Consider the following 16,088-nt stretch of genomic DNA (forward strand, 5'->3'; position numbering starts at 1 on the left):
AGGCCACAATTTAAACGGGGGGTTCCGGGGTGGGGGGTGGGGGGGGGGGGAGTTATATCGGCTCTAAAATAACAAACCATTTAATGTTTTACCTGCTTGACCTTCAAACTGAATTCTTCTCGGACGCTTCCTGTAGTTGGAGAAGGCAGGAATCTGGTTCCCATGGACCCAAATGGACTCTCTGACCCGTACGTGAAACTGAAGCTCATCCCGGACCCCAAAAGTGAGAGCAAGCAGAAGACCAAAACCATCAAATGTTCCCTGAACCCGATCTATAACGAGACTTTTAAATTGTGAGTGAGGAACCTTTTTAGTGTTGATGCTACTGATTGGGTCCTGGCTCTGCTCACAGTGTGTGTGACCTGTCCAGTGTCTTCTCTTCTCTGCCAGCAACTTGAAGGAGTCAGACAAAGATCGCAGGTTGTCGGTGGAGATCTGGGACTGGGACCTTACCAGCAGGAACGACTTCATGGGGTCTTTATCGTTCGGAATCTCGGAGCTGCAGAAGGCCGGAGTGGATGGGTGGTGAGTGGGATAATATATCTCATTTTCTGTGATTGAAACATAGTAAAGAACATTACCAGTCAAGTGAAAGCATCTTCTGGTGGCTATAAGAAGCAATTGGGTGCGCCAGGTCTTTGGTGCAAAGATCCATCGGTCACTGTGTTAATGACCATGCAGCTGTAGCTGCTATTCTTTATTAAAATGGTGATTTGGTTTGTGTCCCCCTCCTCCACAGCTTAATATGGGTTGTGTTTTCCTTGGTGTATTGGGGGTGCTGGCAAGGCCAATTTCAGCAGGAACCCAACAAAATTAGATCTGTAAATGGCCAACACTTTTTGGCTGTGATTGTGTTGGCACAAGCAAGGCCTGTTTTAGGGTGTCAGTGAGAGGGGCTTAGTGTGCCAGAGGTTCAGTTCCTGCAACCATTTTAAGGGATCCTGTCTTGAGAGAAATATGGGGATTTCCATTGCCAATTGCCACTTCTTCAATGCCTTCAGAGTCACTGGCCCAGACGAAGTACGCAGGTCAAGATTTCAAGTTTATTTTCATGTTCTAGTTCAGTATTTGAGCCAGAGACATCTAGGCATTAAGACTCTTCAGGAGGTCAGGAGTGTGGCTGCCTCTGTACTAGAGGTTTCCTTTCAGCCTTCAATCCAGCCTCGTTTTGAACCATAAAACCTGCGGAGCCGTTTAGATAATGGTGTCTCCGAAATGGTTGATCTACTTGTTTGATGACAGAAGAGCAGATATCCGTTGACCTCGGAACAGCAGGATTTTTAATCATTGCTTTGCTTCGTACCCTGTAGTGGTCTTTTAATCTTGTCCAACACAGTCTTCCAAATTTTCATATCCTGTTCAGCTCCACGGTGCACGAAGGCGGTTATCAATCATGTCTCCAGGAAATAATTGTAGTCTGGGCTCCGCATCATACGAGCCCGTCTAGTCTTCCCTACTCCTTCCTGTCTCATCATTCTCCAGGCCATAAGAACAATAAAGGAGCACGCCTGTCCTTTTACCACTCTGGTATTCATCATTTTTGTACAAAGCGCTGGGGATATTTTTATCATTATTATTATTAGTATGATTTGTATTGTCCATTATCTTTTTTTCATTTGTTAGTCCCCAACACAGACTTAGGAGCACATAGAGGAAACAGGAGCAAGGAGAACAAGATAGTTTACCTTTTTTTTTTTTTCCTTTGTCAGTAACACACTTCCTGTCACGGTGACAACATTCACTCACTGCACTGCATCTACAGAGGGGTATCATTGTCACCCTAGGCCGCTCTCCTGATTTGGACTACAGCCTCCTCTACTGCTCCTCATCTTCATTACAGGGAGCTGCTTTGTAGTTCACAAAAGATAGCTGGGAAAGTTCATAGATTGTTTGCAATATCAGTTAAGACACTGGAATTCTGGAATTTACATATTCCTGACAATTTACGCAGCGCTTTACACATTCACATCAGTCCCTGCCCTCGAGAAGCTTACAATCTAATGTCCCTATCTCACATGCATATATATAGGACCAATTTAGACATGTCTTTGGAGTGTGGGAGGAAACCGGAGTACCCGGAGGAAACCCACGCAAGCACAGGGAGAACATGCAAACTCCTTGTAGATAGTGTCCTGTCCAGGATACGAACCAGGGACCTCAGTGCTGCAAGGCAAAAGTGCTAACCACTACGCCACTGTGCTTATGGAATTTGTAGTTCCACAAGATCTGGAGGGCCAGAGTTTGCCCTCCCTGTTCTAAGGGCTGGTAAGCTGCAATGCTACAATTTGTGTTTTTGGGTTTAGATTTCCTTTAAAGTGGCTCCAGTAGATTGGTGGGACTGCAGGCTTACATGCACGCTGGAGAGATAGAAGAAGCCAGCGGGTCACCCATAATGAAAACGATATGTTTTACCTTTCATGTGAGATAGCATGTCAGGGGTGGAATAGATCTTCATCTGTTACATGTCTTTTCTAGTATTATCAGTAAATCCTTGCATCATATTCTTTTTAAGGTTCAAGATGCTGAGCCAGGAAGAGGGGGAGTATTTCAATGTGCCCGTGCCACCAGAGGGAGAGGAAGGAAATGAGGAGCTGCGGCAAAAATTTGAGGTACCTCTTGTTATCAGGATCATTAGAACAACATTTATTAGGATGATCAAGTCATTAGAATATTTTGTTGTTACATCTCCGCTACACACTCCTACTTTTTGTACTGTCTGAACACCTCCACAGTCACTCTGCCTGGATCATGTGCTTCCTAGGGAGACCAATAAAGATAGCCCCGTCGCACACCAGGCCAGTGTATACCCGAGTACTCGGTGCTGAAGGACAACCATTTGACTTGTCCATGGAAAATGTAAACAATTTACAGCTTTTTGTTTAAAACAGTTGTAACTGCTATAGATTGTAATATGTGAAATGTATTCACAAATATTATTTATGCACCTGTCCTAAAATGTGCACTTTAAAGAGATAAAGCATCACCCCCCATTTCATTTACGTTTGGAGACGCTTAGTTTGCTGCCTTGGTAAATGTGAAAACAGCAGTGTTTATATTATTAATAACTGTTATTATGTATTATTATGGCTGCAACCAACTAATTGATAATGAGAACAGTTGTCAACTATTCTCATTCTGAGTTAGTTGGTTGGATCCCCTAGCTCTCTCCTCCATGCTGGGAGGAGGGCACAGCAAGTAGTGGGTGGGTGCTTTAGCCAGCATGTTATTGGCTATTGCAATATGAAATGGCCAATAGCAGGCTGGCTATTGCACCCGCCCACTACCTGCTGTATTTACATTCAGCTGCTGTATGCGGAGACTTGCCACTGGCAGCTGTCATTCCATGGCTGAAGCTAATTCAAGCCCCATGATAAAAGGTGGGAAAAAAAGTCATTTTCGGTTTTGGCCTGACAAATTCTGCTGCGGTAGGTGCGTTGCAGTACCAATAATTTCAATGGCACCCCAAACGCGACTCCCACCCACAGTGTGATCCCCATGCAATGGTACACACAGTACGGTGATGGCATGTATTCCAGTGCAGTGCGATTGCAAAAATGTGTGCATGCCGTTTTGTTCTGCAGTAAAGTTTATATTTGTGTATTTTATTTTAAATTAAAGATGGTATTTATTTAATTGTATCCCGTCAATAAAAAAAATTCGGGATGCACCGATACTAGTATCGGTATCTGTGCTGACACCGAGTATTTGGCCGAGTACTCGCCCAAATGCTCTGATACCGGAACTTCCAGTCAGGGGAAGATTTACTCTGACCGGCAGTGCCATAGGGGAACATGGAGCCAGCTTCTCAGGCAATCAGGAAGCCGGGCGGCGAGTAATGACCCGCCTCCCAGCTTATTGATGGCTCCTTGCTGATTGGCTGGGAAGCTGGTTTCTCAGCCAATCACAATCGAGGCGGTCAAACAACATGGAGCCGGCTTCCAGGTCAAAAAGGAAGCCGAGCAGCATGTTATTACGTGCTGCCTGGCTTCCTGATTGCCCAGGAAGCCAGCTCTATGCCAGTGGAAGCACCGGTATCGTTACTCGGTATTGACGAGTCCCGAAAGCAAATTATCGGTACTCCTACTCGATACAGAAAAACCAGTATCGGTGCATCCCTAGAAAAAAATAATTGGCACCAACAGTTTACTCCGTTCTTTACAAAATTTGGGGAGACAGTACAGTTACAATACAGTACAATATAAATAGGATTAGAATTGTCTCATATGTTGAAGTTTGTTTGGCTTAAAACTGAACTCCAAGTAGATCTAAAAGGCACAAATGAATGTAATCATTAATACATCATTTAATGTATTTTTTTTTTATTGCAAGCAGTGTAAATACCTGAATTAGACTTAGTATCATCCTTTTGCGGCCCCTGTACAGTAGAGTTCAGACTGAGAGAAAGAGAAGCAGTACAAGAAGCAAATTAGTTGTGCTGCAGTGCACAATAGGAAGTGCATGCTAATAAGAAGAGAGAGCAGAGTGACATAGAGATGACCCCATGAGTGTGCTTCCTTTTTTTTCACTGTGCAGTCACAGGATGGGACTAGAAATGGCACATGTAAGTAAAACAGCAACGGAGAAAGATCCTTTTACTGCCGGGCAGGTCTGTGCTGTGTGCCAGAGCTATGTAAATGCCAGGGCTGGATGGACAAATACAAATCATTTGGCTGGTAAAACATCTCTCATAAATGTATTTCCTCTGTATATTTAGCTGTTTGCTTGGTAACGCCAGCTTTACCATCAGTACAGTTCAGGAATAGGACATATGGAACGTTTGGAGTGCTAGGCACAGCGGTTGTATTTTTACAGCAGGCGTTTGGTTGTGTAGGGCCATGGCGTGCCTTACAGCCAGTGCTGGCTGAATGGAGTCTGATAAATATCAATATTTGATTATGGCTCATCTATTTTGAGAGCAGCGCTCCTGCCGCCCCTCCTAGAGGTCACAGGCCGGTAGCGAGAGTGCAGCTGGAGGTAGCCTGTCAATCTCTTCCTCCTGATGAGTTTATTTTCCATCGATTTATCCGCGTGGCTGCTGGGACCCGCTCGTAATTTGGGCTGCGTCTCCCAGCTGTGTCCACCCGCTCATCTACCCAAGAGACGGGTCATGAAGAGAACAGCGGATCTGAAACTGAATCATTTCTAAATTCTGTCTCTGAAATGTTGGTCTTGCTTAGGTTGGTTGCAGAATGGAGAATGAAAATGTTATAACGTTTTTAAAAAGGAAATAACGAATCCTTCATCTTTCCCTTTAAATCTGCTTCTTTTTGTGGGCTTGGTTTAATGCCAAGCAGTCTATCATATTTATAATCAGTCTCCCTTAGCTTAAAGGGACACTAAACTCAGGAGTTGAATCTTAAAAACGCATTCAGGTTACTGAACTATTAACAAAAATGTATCTTATTTGTCTCTCACTTGGCTGTAGATCCTCCAATCATCTCTGGATTGGTGCCGACACTTTCCTTCCTTCTGGAGGGGGGCTACTTTTGTTCCCAATGGTCCTTGTATGTGTTGTAAAGTATTCACCGCTCCAAGCTCACTCCTGTGATGGACTACAGTCTCATGTTTAGTTTACTCATTTGTATTGAGATTGTAGTCCATCACAGGAGCGAGCTTGGAGCGGTGACTACTTTACAACACACACACAGGGACCATGAGGAACAAAAGTAGCCCCCCTCCAGAAGGAAGGACATTGTCAGCACCAATTCAGAGATGATTTGAGGATCTACAGCCAAGTGATACACAAATAAGATACATTTCTGTTAATAGTTCAGGTACATGATTGCATTTTTAAGATTTACCTCCCGAGTTTGTCCACTTTAATTCATAAGTGGACAATTTAATATGAACATCAGGAAACGGATTGTCCGATTCAGGAGCCAGCCAGCAGGGTAGGGAAGGGCTCATCCCCTTTGGCTTATTTTTCCCCGCCTGTTCTCTTTTGGAGAGCTTTCCCTTCAGTTCCTGTCCTAGAGAAAAAAAAATATTGGCTATTCATATTGTTTTTAAAGAAGAACTCTAGGTCCATTGCATTTGCAGGTCTCTCTCAATTAAACTGCTCTATTTAAAGGGGTTCTAAAGTCTCAGCGTATCCTCTCCCGTTATAACATCAGCACTGCAATAGGAATACATACTGGAGATGATTTTGATAATACAATTAAAGCTTACTTGAAAAAATCCCTTTTACTAGTGAGTGCCGCCTTCCATCCGCCCATCACTTTCATCAACTTCCTGGATTCCCAGTGTGCTTTGCGTTTCTTTCCCTGCTGCGTAATGTGATCCAATCTCCATTTCTCAAGATCACATATCCCATCATGCACTGCTTCCAGCAAGCAAAGATAATCTTACATTGTTCAGACATTGAGTAGTTCAGAAGGCAGGCTCTGTGAGTTGTGACACCAGGAAGTTGCATATTCACAGGACTGAGTGAAATTGTGTCATTGAGGAAGTCCATCCTATGGACATCTTTTACAAAATGCGAGATGTATATGGTTATCCACGGGTGGTATGGTTCACTTTAGATAATTTGTGCTTTTGTATATGCAACAACTAACAAGTCTTCTCAGATAAAGTTTAATACATTTCAGAAACAACACCTTGAAGCAGCAGCCCCCTATATAGTTCTGGGAAAGGGGAGGAAAGAAGCTGACTTGTGTTTCTTTATCCTCTGTATTAATGTCTCTTGAGGACAAGAGTGAATCCAGGGCAAAAGATGTTTAATAGGTTCCGTGATAAACTTTTTGTATTCTAAAACGCCCGACCGTGTTTTAAGAATATTTCAAGCGTTCCCATGGTAACCAGATGCTTTGAAAATTCAGACAAAGTATAATGCTCATCCCATTGTTGGAGGAGCAAGTTGGACTCCACGCTTCATGTTCCGTTACCAGGGAGACATTTCTGTACACTTGCGGCACAGATGTTAGCTTTTTTTTGAATAGCGGGGTGTAAGCCTTCCAATGTCTTTGCCAGTAGACAAAATATATTCATGGCTATGAAAACTTTGTCTTAAAATGAAACGGCATTCGCCATAAATCTATTGAGAGACATAAAAGCAGGCTCCTTCAATTGGCTGACGAATGATCACATACCTTTCACAGCATGTCAGGAGTTCCAATCCCAGTGATCACCGTCATTCAAATCTCAATCAGCTCCTGTATTCGAGAGTATGGGCATGCCCACTTCCTTCTCCTAAATATGACTATTGGTCCATAACTGATAATGACTGACATTAAGTATAATGAGGGGGCAAGCGCAAGTTCTCGACCACAGAAAGTGGTCAAGATTTTCATGATCGAGCTTCTCAGATTTAGCATGATGTAGTGGAAAGATAGGCACAGACACAATTTTTGTTTTGGGTGGGGGGAGCTGTACTTATGTATTTGAGAGTATAGGAATGCCCACTTCCTTCTCCTAAATGTCGCTATTGGTTCATAACTATAAATTTCAGCTTCCCTGCCCCATAGTGAGCAGATGAGCCAAAGCTCTTCACCAAGGAAATGGTCAAGGTTCTCATAATAAAGCTCCTTGGGATTTAGCATGATGTAGTGGTGAGAGGTGGGTACGGACACAATTTTTTTTTTCTTCTCTTGTATTTGAGAGCTTGCCCCTTCCTTTTCCTAACTGTCACTATTAGCTCATAACTATGATTGACAGCTTCCATTACCTATAGTGAGCAGGCAAGCCCAAGCTCTTGATCACAGATAATGGTCAAGGCTTGCATAATAGAGCTTCTTGAGATTTAGCAATATGTAGTGGAGGCACAGACACAATTTTTGTTTGGGGGTGGGGGAGGCCATACTCCTGTACTCTTGTATTTGAGAGCTTGCCACTTCCTTCTTAGGCTCTGTTCACACCTAGGCGTATGGAATATGCGCGTTTCCGAGGGCTACTTATCTGTATCCCAATGGAAACGCGCAACAAAAACGCCGTAAAGAAGCTCATGTACCTTTTCAGGCGGCAAGGTGTGAAACATACTCATAGAAAACAATGGGATTTTCATGTTTGGGCGTTTTGTAGAGCGTTCGTGCTCTACAAAACGCGCTACAAAATGTACAGGTGTGAACCAGGCCTAAATGTCACAATTAGTCCATAACTGATATTGGCAGCTTCCTTTACCCTTAGGCCCCATTCACACACAAATCGGCCTGCACGTATAGCTCCGTGCTGCGTGCGGGGCAGCACCAAGCAGCTGCTGGGAAGGAAAGGTGCTGCGTGGGGCTACGCGGCCTACGCCACCCTACACTCACCCCAAGTGCAGGTCCGTAGGGGTGCGGGTTTTCTGGCCGGGACGCATACAGGATCCATTCCGGCGGCGTATGAATACGCTCACCCGCACCCCTACGGACCTGCACTTGGGGTGAGTGTAGGGTGGCGTAGGCCGCGTAGCCCCACGCAGCACCTTTCCTTCCCAGCAGCTGCTTGGTGCTGCCCCGCACGCAGCACGGAGCTGTACGTGCAGGCCGATTCGTGTGTGAATGGGGCCTTAGTGAGCAGGCAATCCCAAGTTCTTGACCACAGAAAATGGTCAAGGTTTGCATAATAGAGCTCATCAGAATTTCTTATTATGTAGTGGAGAGGTAAGCACAGACACAGGCCACCCTAAAACAGGATATCTGGGTCAGTGCTCAGGGTATCTGATTTTCTCTAATGAAGTAACATTTACTTGTAATAGGATGATGATGAAAGGAGAAGCATCAGGCCGATGAGCTCAACTTAGTCGCTCTCTTTCTCCTCAGTGTGCCCCTTGTTCTGCTTTCACCAGGTACTCAGTCCTTGACATGTAAATAACTATGATATTTTTCTTCTGTAAACAGCTAATTTCATTACACCCCATGTAATGGAGATATGGAGCGGAAGACGTATTTAAAGCCCAACTTGGGTGTCATCCATGGCTCCCTCCAAAGATCCAGTGAGAGAGTGAGGGTAGCCATCCAGAGATAGGAAGTGTAGTGTTGGCATAATTACTGGGGGGAAAAAACTGAAAAAGGAAAACTAATGCAGCCGTCTCATGTAAGGACTGCAATGTATTAAATTTTTTATGGGTTTAAATACGCTTTAAAGAAATATTATTAGTCATTGAATAAGTCAAGTTAGCTTCCACATACTGGCAATGCTAAAGGTGACGGATAGGAAGCAGGGCAGGGCACAAAAGTTATATTTTGCTGCTTTGCAAGAGGTGGCCTTAAATAGAGAGGTGAACTCGGGCAGTCCTGGTTTTCTGGCTGTAGAACAGAATGTCAGGAGTTCCCCGCCTGTGAGAGAAGGCTAGTGCGTTACTTTGGATTTCCAGGGCCTGTCACAAGTCATCACAAATGGATATTTCATTCCGGAGAAGGTGCAGCTAGGGACTCTACTCTGCTGCTTGTCAGATCGCACTCGCTTCTCCGTTTCTCCCGTCTCCAATCCCCAGGAACATTATTTAAGCAGCAGCCTCCCGGCGCCTCATCAGATGATGGGTGTTTGAAGTTCCCTCTTCGGTCTTGCTAAATAAAAAAAAAAGAAAAAGGAGAAAAAAAAAAATACAGAGCCCTCGTCTTTGTTAAGCAACTCCAGAGGCATTCTTTGTTGAAGTTCTGTCTGGCACATTGGAGGCTTCCAAACTAATTTGTCTTCATGAAACCGAACAGCAACTTGTGACTCGCAGGCTCGCTTGGTATGAAAGCGGAATGCGCCTTTTGAAAAGAGAATCAAAGCCAACGCAGGCCCGGGTTTCCTTCCACCCTAATGTGACATTAAAAGGGAACGAGGAAGATGGAGCATTTATGTGACATCCAGAAATATAGCAAAATCTTTTCTTGTTTTAGAATAATCTCGCTGCAAATCTTTGTATGGCTGGAGGTTTTTTTTGTTCTGTACCCCTGATGCCATTCTGTTACACAAAAGACGCTTTCTAAGATGTTAAAAAAGGAATCGGTAACATAAGAGCTGCTTTCTAAGATGCTAAAAAAAGGAAAACTGTTATTATAGCTTGAAATGTAAAATATTTATAGCGCTGACATGTTGGCTGTCCATAATTGGTATAACCTATTACATTTTCCTTTATAAATATCTAAACCCAAGAACAAAATGTAGTATATTGCAGATAACCAGTCCTTACATGTGGTGGCTGCATTAGTTTCCTTTGTTTAGGCTAAGAAAATGTTTAGCCAGTACAGAAAACTGTATGATGATCTTGACAGAAATATAGCGTCCTTGCCACTTCCTGTGAGCTAAAGTTAAAGCACAAACTATGCAAACTTTCTTCTGCAGACTACTTTTCTTTGTTGTCTATTGAGGGACACAGAAAGGCTTTAACTTTCAGGTTAAACTGCTGCCTACAGGACGCAGGAAGATTGGACATTGGCATACTAACTGTAGGCAAGCCCAGAATAACCCCTCCTAATATCAGTATGACTTAGTTATTTGGTTGTGATCCTAATTATTCCGGACTGGACCAGGCAGTTGTGGTACACCAACCTAGTAAGATTCCTGGTGAATGCTCTGTGGGCTCTGCCAGGTCTTCATGATTTTCTGTTTCAAGAACTAATTTACCATCCTGCTTCACAGTCACTAACTGAAGCCCAGGTTTTGAGAGACTGGAATCTCTAAATGTGTGATTCCCTCAGTGCTCAAAGCTAGGAACTCTACTTATATTGGACTTTGGAAGATATTTCTTCACTTAATGTCTTGGGGTTTCTTGTTTAAGAGTTACTCCGTGGGATGATAACTTTCGTTCCTGCATCTTGGTCTGGGCTGGCATTTGGCTCCAAGCACAATTAAGCCGGATTTCTGCCCTTACTATCTTGTTTCAAAGACTGTTGGCCTCTCGCTCCTTGATTAAGACCCTGGCACAGGGAGTCTCCAATGTGGTTCCCCTTGTTTGTTCCCCTGTGACCCCATAGGATCTGAATCTAATTCTCCCTGCACTTGAGAAACCACCATTTGAAACCATTCGAATCATTCCTTCGGTATGGCTCCAGTTCACCAAAGAAAAAAATGCCTTCAATTGCCTGGATGTGTTTTGGCTGCGAGATTCTATCTCTCAGCCACCGCTTCTTTCAGAAACACTGATTCCCTTTTTGTGATTCTGGATGGTCCCTATAGGGAGGCACTGGCTTCTTGTTCCACCATCTCTAGGTGGCTCAGATAGACTAGCATCCAAGCTTATAGTCTCAAGGATCGGGATCCGCCCTTTCCTGTTGCATTCTACTAGATCTGTAAGCGTTTCTTGAGCTTTTCAGCCAATTCCCAGATTTTGCAAGACTGTTCTACCAGGTAAATGTTTCAAACAAATCTGATGCCAGCTTTGGGAGTAAGGTCCTTCAGGAGCTGCAGGCAGTGCCCACTTCTGCGGTTCTTTCATAGTCCTGTTAGCATGTGTTTTCTGTGGTGCCCCCCCTCAGTTGGGCTGCTTTTGGACATCACTGAGGCTAAAGACTTCCTGCGTCCCGCAATAGACTAGAAACAAAATTTTTGTCCTGTGAAATTCTTTTCTTGGAGTTCATTATGGGACATAAGTCCTACCTGTGTTTCTGATCATGCGCTCAGTACTACTTTGCAACAAAACTGAGGCATGTTGGTAGCCGAAAGGGTTATTCTCGGTTCGCCTTGTCTGTTTCCATTCCTCCTGTGGGTGGCAGTATAACCAGAAGTTTTTAAGACTCCCTTTGTGCCTCAGTGGACTCCTAGAAAAGGATTTTATAGTGAGTACCAAAAACCTATTATGTACCCACCACCGTGTAATGAAGATGAGGAGAGAAAAACATGTTTGGGTGGCAGCCATGTCTCCCTCCATAGATACAGTGAGAGAATGAGCATACCCACTTTAGGACAGGAAGTGTGTTATTTGTAGATTGACCAGGTGAAAAGAATAAATAAAAAGCCTGAAAAAACTAAACGAATGCAGCCACCATATCTACGGACTGGTAAGCTGCAATATATTAATTTATGTTTTAGGTTTAGATACGCTTGAAAGCTGATCACCAGACAGTTTCCAGACAATTACGTTTGGGTGGCCCCACCCCCACATATTAAGGCTCTAATGCCCATTTAATCTAGAGGGATGTAATAGAATGAATGAGGAATGATTGCCTTATTTCGCAGTAATCTGCAAGCAGGCGCTCCTGTTTGCTTATGCTCCAGCCCGAAATGTAGGCAAGCCCTTAACATCATCATGTATAATGCAGGACCAGCATTTTTTTTATGTGCAAATTATTAAGAGTTTTCTTAACCTACTGATCAGTTGTATTAGAGCAGCTTTTCTCAAGCAGGGTGCCATGGTACCCCAGGGTGCCTAACATTTTCACATCGCTGCATGCTTTTCCATTGTGCAGGCAGGCTTCTGATATGAAGGTCGAATTCTGATGTAGAAAGGTAGGGGGGGAACTCTGCTATGAAAGTGGGGCTCCTGATGTGAAAGAAGGGGGGCTCCTGATGTGAAGGAAGGAGTGAAAGAAGGGGGGCTTCTGATGTGAAAGGTGGGCTTCTGATGTGAAAGGGGGGCTTTGGATGTGAAAGGGAGGGCTCCTAATGTGAAAGGGGGCCTTCTGATGTATAGGGGGGTGGGTCCTTAAGTGAAAAGGGAATTCTGATGTAAAGGGGGGCTTCTGATGTGAAGGAGGGCTCATGAAGTGAAAAGGGAATTCTGATGTGAAGGGGGGGTTTCTGATGTGAAGGAGGGCTCCTGATGTGAAGGAGGGCTCGTGAAGCGCAGAGGGCTCCTGATGTGAAAGGGGGACTTTAATGTAAAAAGGTGAACCCCTTTTTTTGTGTTTTTGCATTGGTTGGGCATTAAATCTAGGATAAGGGTCTGGTATGGATTTTGGAGGGACCACACATCCTTTTTTACATTTACTTTTAGTACATTTTTAACTGGGGTGCCTCCAAATTTTGCATACTTTTAAAGGTTGCCATGACTGACAAAAGGTTGAGATACACTGTGTTAGAGTGCTGTCGCCGTTACTTTATTATGTAACCAGTTTTGACTTAACTTAACTCTTTTCCAATGAAGTGATTGTTCCAGTAGATAAGGGAACCCATGCTGTGGAATCTCTGAACTCGTCAACACTTTGCTCAATTTATCTACTTTTTGCAAATGAATACAATAAAAAAAAAAAAGCAGTAAGGAAATTGTAACACCTTTTGTTAATTTAAATTTATATGATGGAGGTTAAAATGTTACCCTGGCATTAAACAACTCTTAGATTTCATCAGACCGCAAGCTGTCAAACGCAATGGTGGCTTTTTAAAAGTGATCTGCAGGTGACCTTGAAACGTGGGTGCAAACAGCCTTGCAATAACCAATTAGCCAGAGCTGTGACTGGGAGATTGCTCAGGAGCCTGTTATCTGTGAGAGCTGTGAGCGACCAACAAATTGAAGCGCTCGGAATCAGGCTAATGGAATTTCATGGCACACTGAATCCTCTCCTGCCTCCTCCTGCCTGCACAATATGGCGAAACTTCTGAAAAATTAAAATGGAACGAAGCAGGGCTCTGCCGTGTCCGCAGCCCCGAGATGGCCGATTACATCCCCACGGAGGCAATTAGGGGTGCGCAGCGGGGGCTAAAAAGTTCAGCAGAAGTGCTTGCATTTCAAAAAGACATGGCACGAGAAATACCAGTGTCAATGATTATTTGTGTAATGCAATTGCTCATTTCTGTTCTAAAGTTAGTAAATCTGTGACACTTTTTCATGTTGAAAGATGAGTTCATCTGAAGACTTTGGGCGCTATTTAGATCAGTGGTTCTCAACAGGTGTAACCTCAGGACCCACATTTGTCCTTGGTCATTAAGTCCCAACCCAAGCCGCACTGCATTGAAACACACGGCATTGTAGTATCGCGTGTTCTGGTGCAAGTGATTGAACTGTGGGCAGGAGGTACATTTGGGGTGCCATTCAAACAAATCGCACCGCACCTCCCACACCAGATCATGCGGTAGGTGTGATTTTACGTGGTACAGTGCATTCATCACATGGGCTGTGTGATTAACACACTATGCTAGTGTGAGCAGGTACTAAAAAACACTGACAGACACACACAGCCACAGCCATAATCTCACACACTCACAAACATTCTCACACACACACATACACACTCCAAAAAAATTGAATTTTTTTTTTTTTTTTAAGATCCACCCAGTCTCCCTATGTTTCACGAACTGGAGTGGATCATCAGCCTGGAGTCCAGTGTGGGCTGCTGTGCTGTGCTGGAGCTCCATCCATACGTGCATTGCTTGTAATGCTTCCTTGCGTGCCCTGTAGAGGTGTCGGGAGCCAGAATGTGACGTCGCTCTGCTCCAGGCACCTCTACAGGGCATGCAAGGAAGCTTTAGGCAATGCACGTATGGATGGAGCTCCCTCCCGTGGCGAAAGCTCCAGCCCACCCTACTTCAAGCTGACACTCAGCGCAGGGCAGCATATTTCGATTGGCTGCTCGGTGTGAGAACTGATAGTGCTGTGCTAGGGGGTGGCTGAGGAACCTCTCACCTAGCGCAGTGGAAGGCACGTGGCGACCCACGGAACACGGGGTTGCGGCCTACTTTGGGTCGTGACCCACCAGTTGATAACCACAGATTTAAAGGATAGTCCATGTACAACACTTACGAGTATCTTCACTGGGGAATTCAATCTTGGCTCTCTTGCAGAAGATAGAAGCACTGTCAAGATCTTAAGCATTCAAGAATCCTGCCTGTGTCTGATGTCTGTATCTCACCATTTTAATGCCTACTTGTTTTTCCTTTCATAAATAATTTTTTATTCAATTGCAATTTACTAGAATATGTGACTACATCGGGAAGAGGCATTTCTCTAGAATAACCCCCTCCCTCCTATGTCATAGCCTTCTTTTCTTCTGAGTGTCTAATTACTGTGCTGGCCTAGCTCCCCCGTCCCTCCCTTTACCTCCTTACATAACCTTTTATGTAGCAGCCCACGGAGGAGTGAAGAGGATATACTATAGAGCAGGGGTAGCAAAACTTCGATCTTCCAGCTCTGGTAAAACTACAAATCCCATGAGGCATTGCAAGACTGACAACCACAGACATGGCTTGCAGAGGCATTATGATATTTATAGTTTCACCACAGCTGTAGTTTGGCTATCCATACTGTAGAGTGTCACTTTAGAGACAGCTTTGAGTGTGCTGGGGCTGCTGGCATCACATTTAAGATGGTGGCACCCAACAGGAGTTTCAGGGCTTTTGGATGTCTACACAAGGCAGGCTTCTGCAGGTAAATATTGTGCATGAAATGCATTATTATTAATATTATTATACAGGATTCATATAGCGCCAACAGTTTGCGCAGCGCTTTACAATATAAGGAAGACATTACAATACAATTCAAGAATAGATGGTAAGGAGGGCCCTGCACGCTAGGGCTTACACTCTAAAAGGGATGGGCAAGTGATACATGAGGAGGTAGCTGTGTGGGGATGAATTGTTTGAGAACGGGATATTTCAGTGGTTAGGTTAAGGTGGGGCAGGCTTCCCTGAAGAGATGAGTCTTAAGGGATCGCCTAAAGGCATTCACAGTGGGAGATAGACGGACAGGTTGGGGCAAGGAGTTCCAAAGAATGGGTGAAACTCTAGAGAAGTCCTGGAGGTGAGCATGCGAAGAGCTGACGAGGGAGCTAGAGAGCAGGATGTCTTGGGAGGAGCGGAAGAGGACAGTTAGGGTGATACTTTGAGACAAGGTCTGAGATATATCTGGGGGCAGAGTTGTGAATGGCTTTGTAAGTGGTTGTTAATATTTTGAATTTTATCCTCTGGGCTATTTGAAGCCAGTGCAGGGATCGGCAGAGGGGGGTTGCAGACACTGAGCGGTTGGTTAGGTGGATGAGCCTAGCAGCAGCATTCATGATAGAATGAAGGGGGGATAGTCTGTGTAGTGGAAGGCCAATGAGGAGGTACAATAGTCCAGACGAGAGAGAACAAGGGAGTGGATGAGTAATTTTGTGGTTTCATTGGTGAGGAAGGGGCGTATTTTGGAGATGAATAAAAGCAGGGGTGTGAAATGCCGGCCCGCCAGCTGTTGTGGAACGGCATGAGCACTGGCGGAACTACCAGGGTCGCAGCGGTCGCAATTGCGACCGGGCCCTGGCGTTCCGCCTGCT

The 16,088-nt window shown here is 44.5% G+C and overlaps 1 protein-coding gene across 2 annotated transcripts in view; it reads left to right on the forward strand.

The window, feature by feature from the left end:
* PRKCB (protein kinase C beta) overlaps positions 1–16,088 on the forward strand; it is a 222,512-nt gene that overhangs the window by 148,912 nt on the left and 57,512 nt on the right. For both annotated transcript variants that reach the window (XM_018561835.1, XM_018561827.1), the window contains exons 6-8: positions 137–293; positions 391–525; positions 2,513–2,609. In XM_018561835.1, coding sequence (XP_018417337.1) covers positions 137–293; positions 391–525; positions 2,513–2,609 — 389 coding nt within the window. The remainder of the gene's footprint in view (positions 1–136; positions 294–390; positions 526–2,512; positions 2,610–16,088) is intronic.

The sequence above is a fragment of the Nanorana parkeri genome, unplaced genomic scaffold (assembly GCF_000935625.1).
Source record: "Nanorana parkeri isolate BGI_ZX_2015 unplaced genomic scaffold, ASM93562v1 scaffold19, whole genome shotgun sequence".
NCBI classification, from domain to species: domain Eukaryota; kingdom Metazoa; phylum Chordata; class Amphibia; order Anura; family Dicroglossidae; genus Nanorana; species Nanorana parkeri.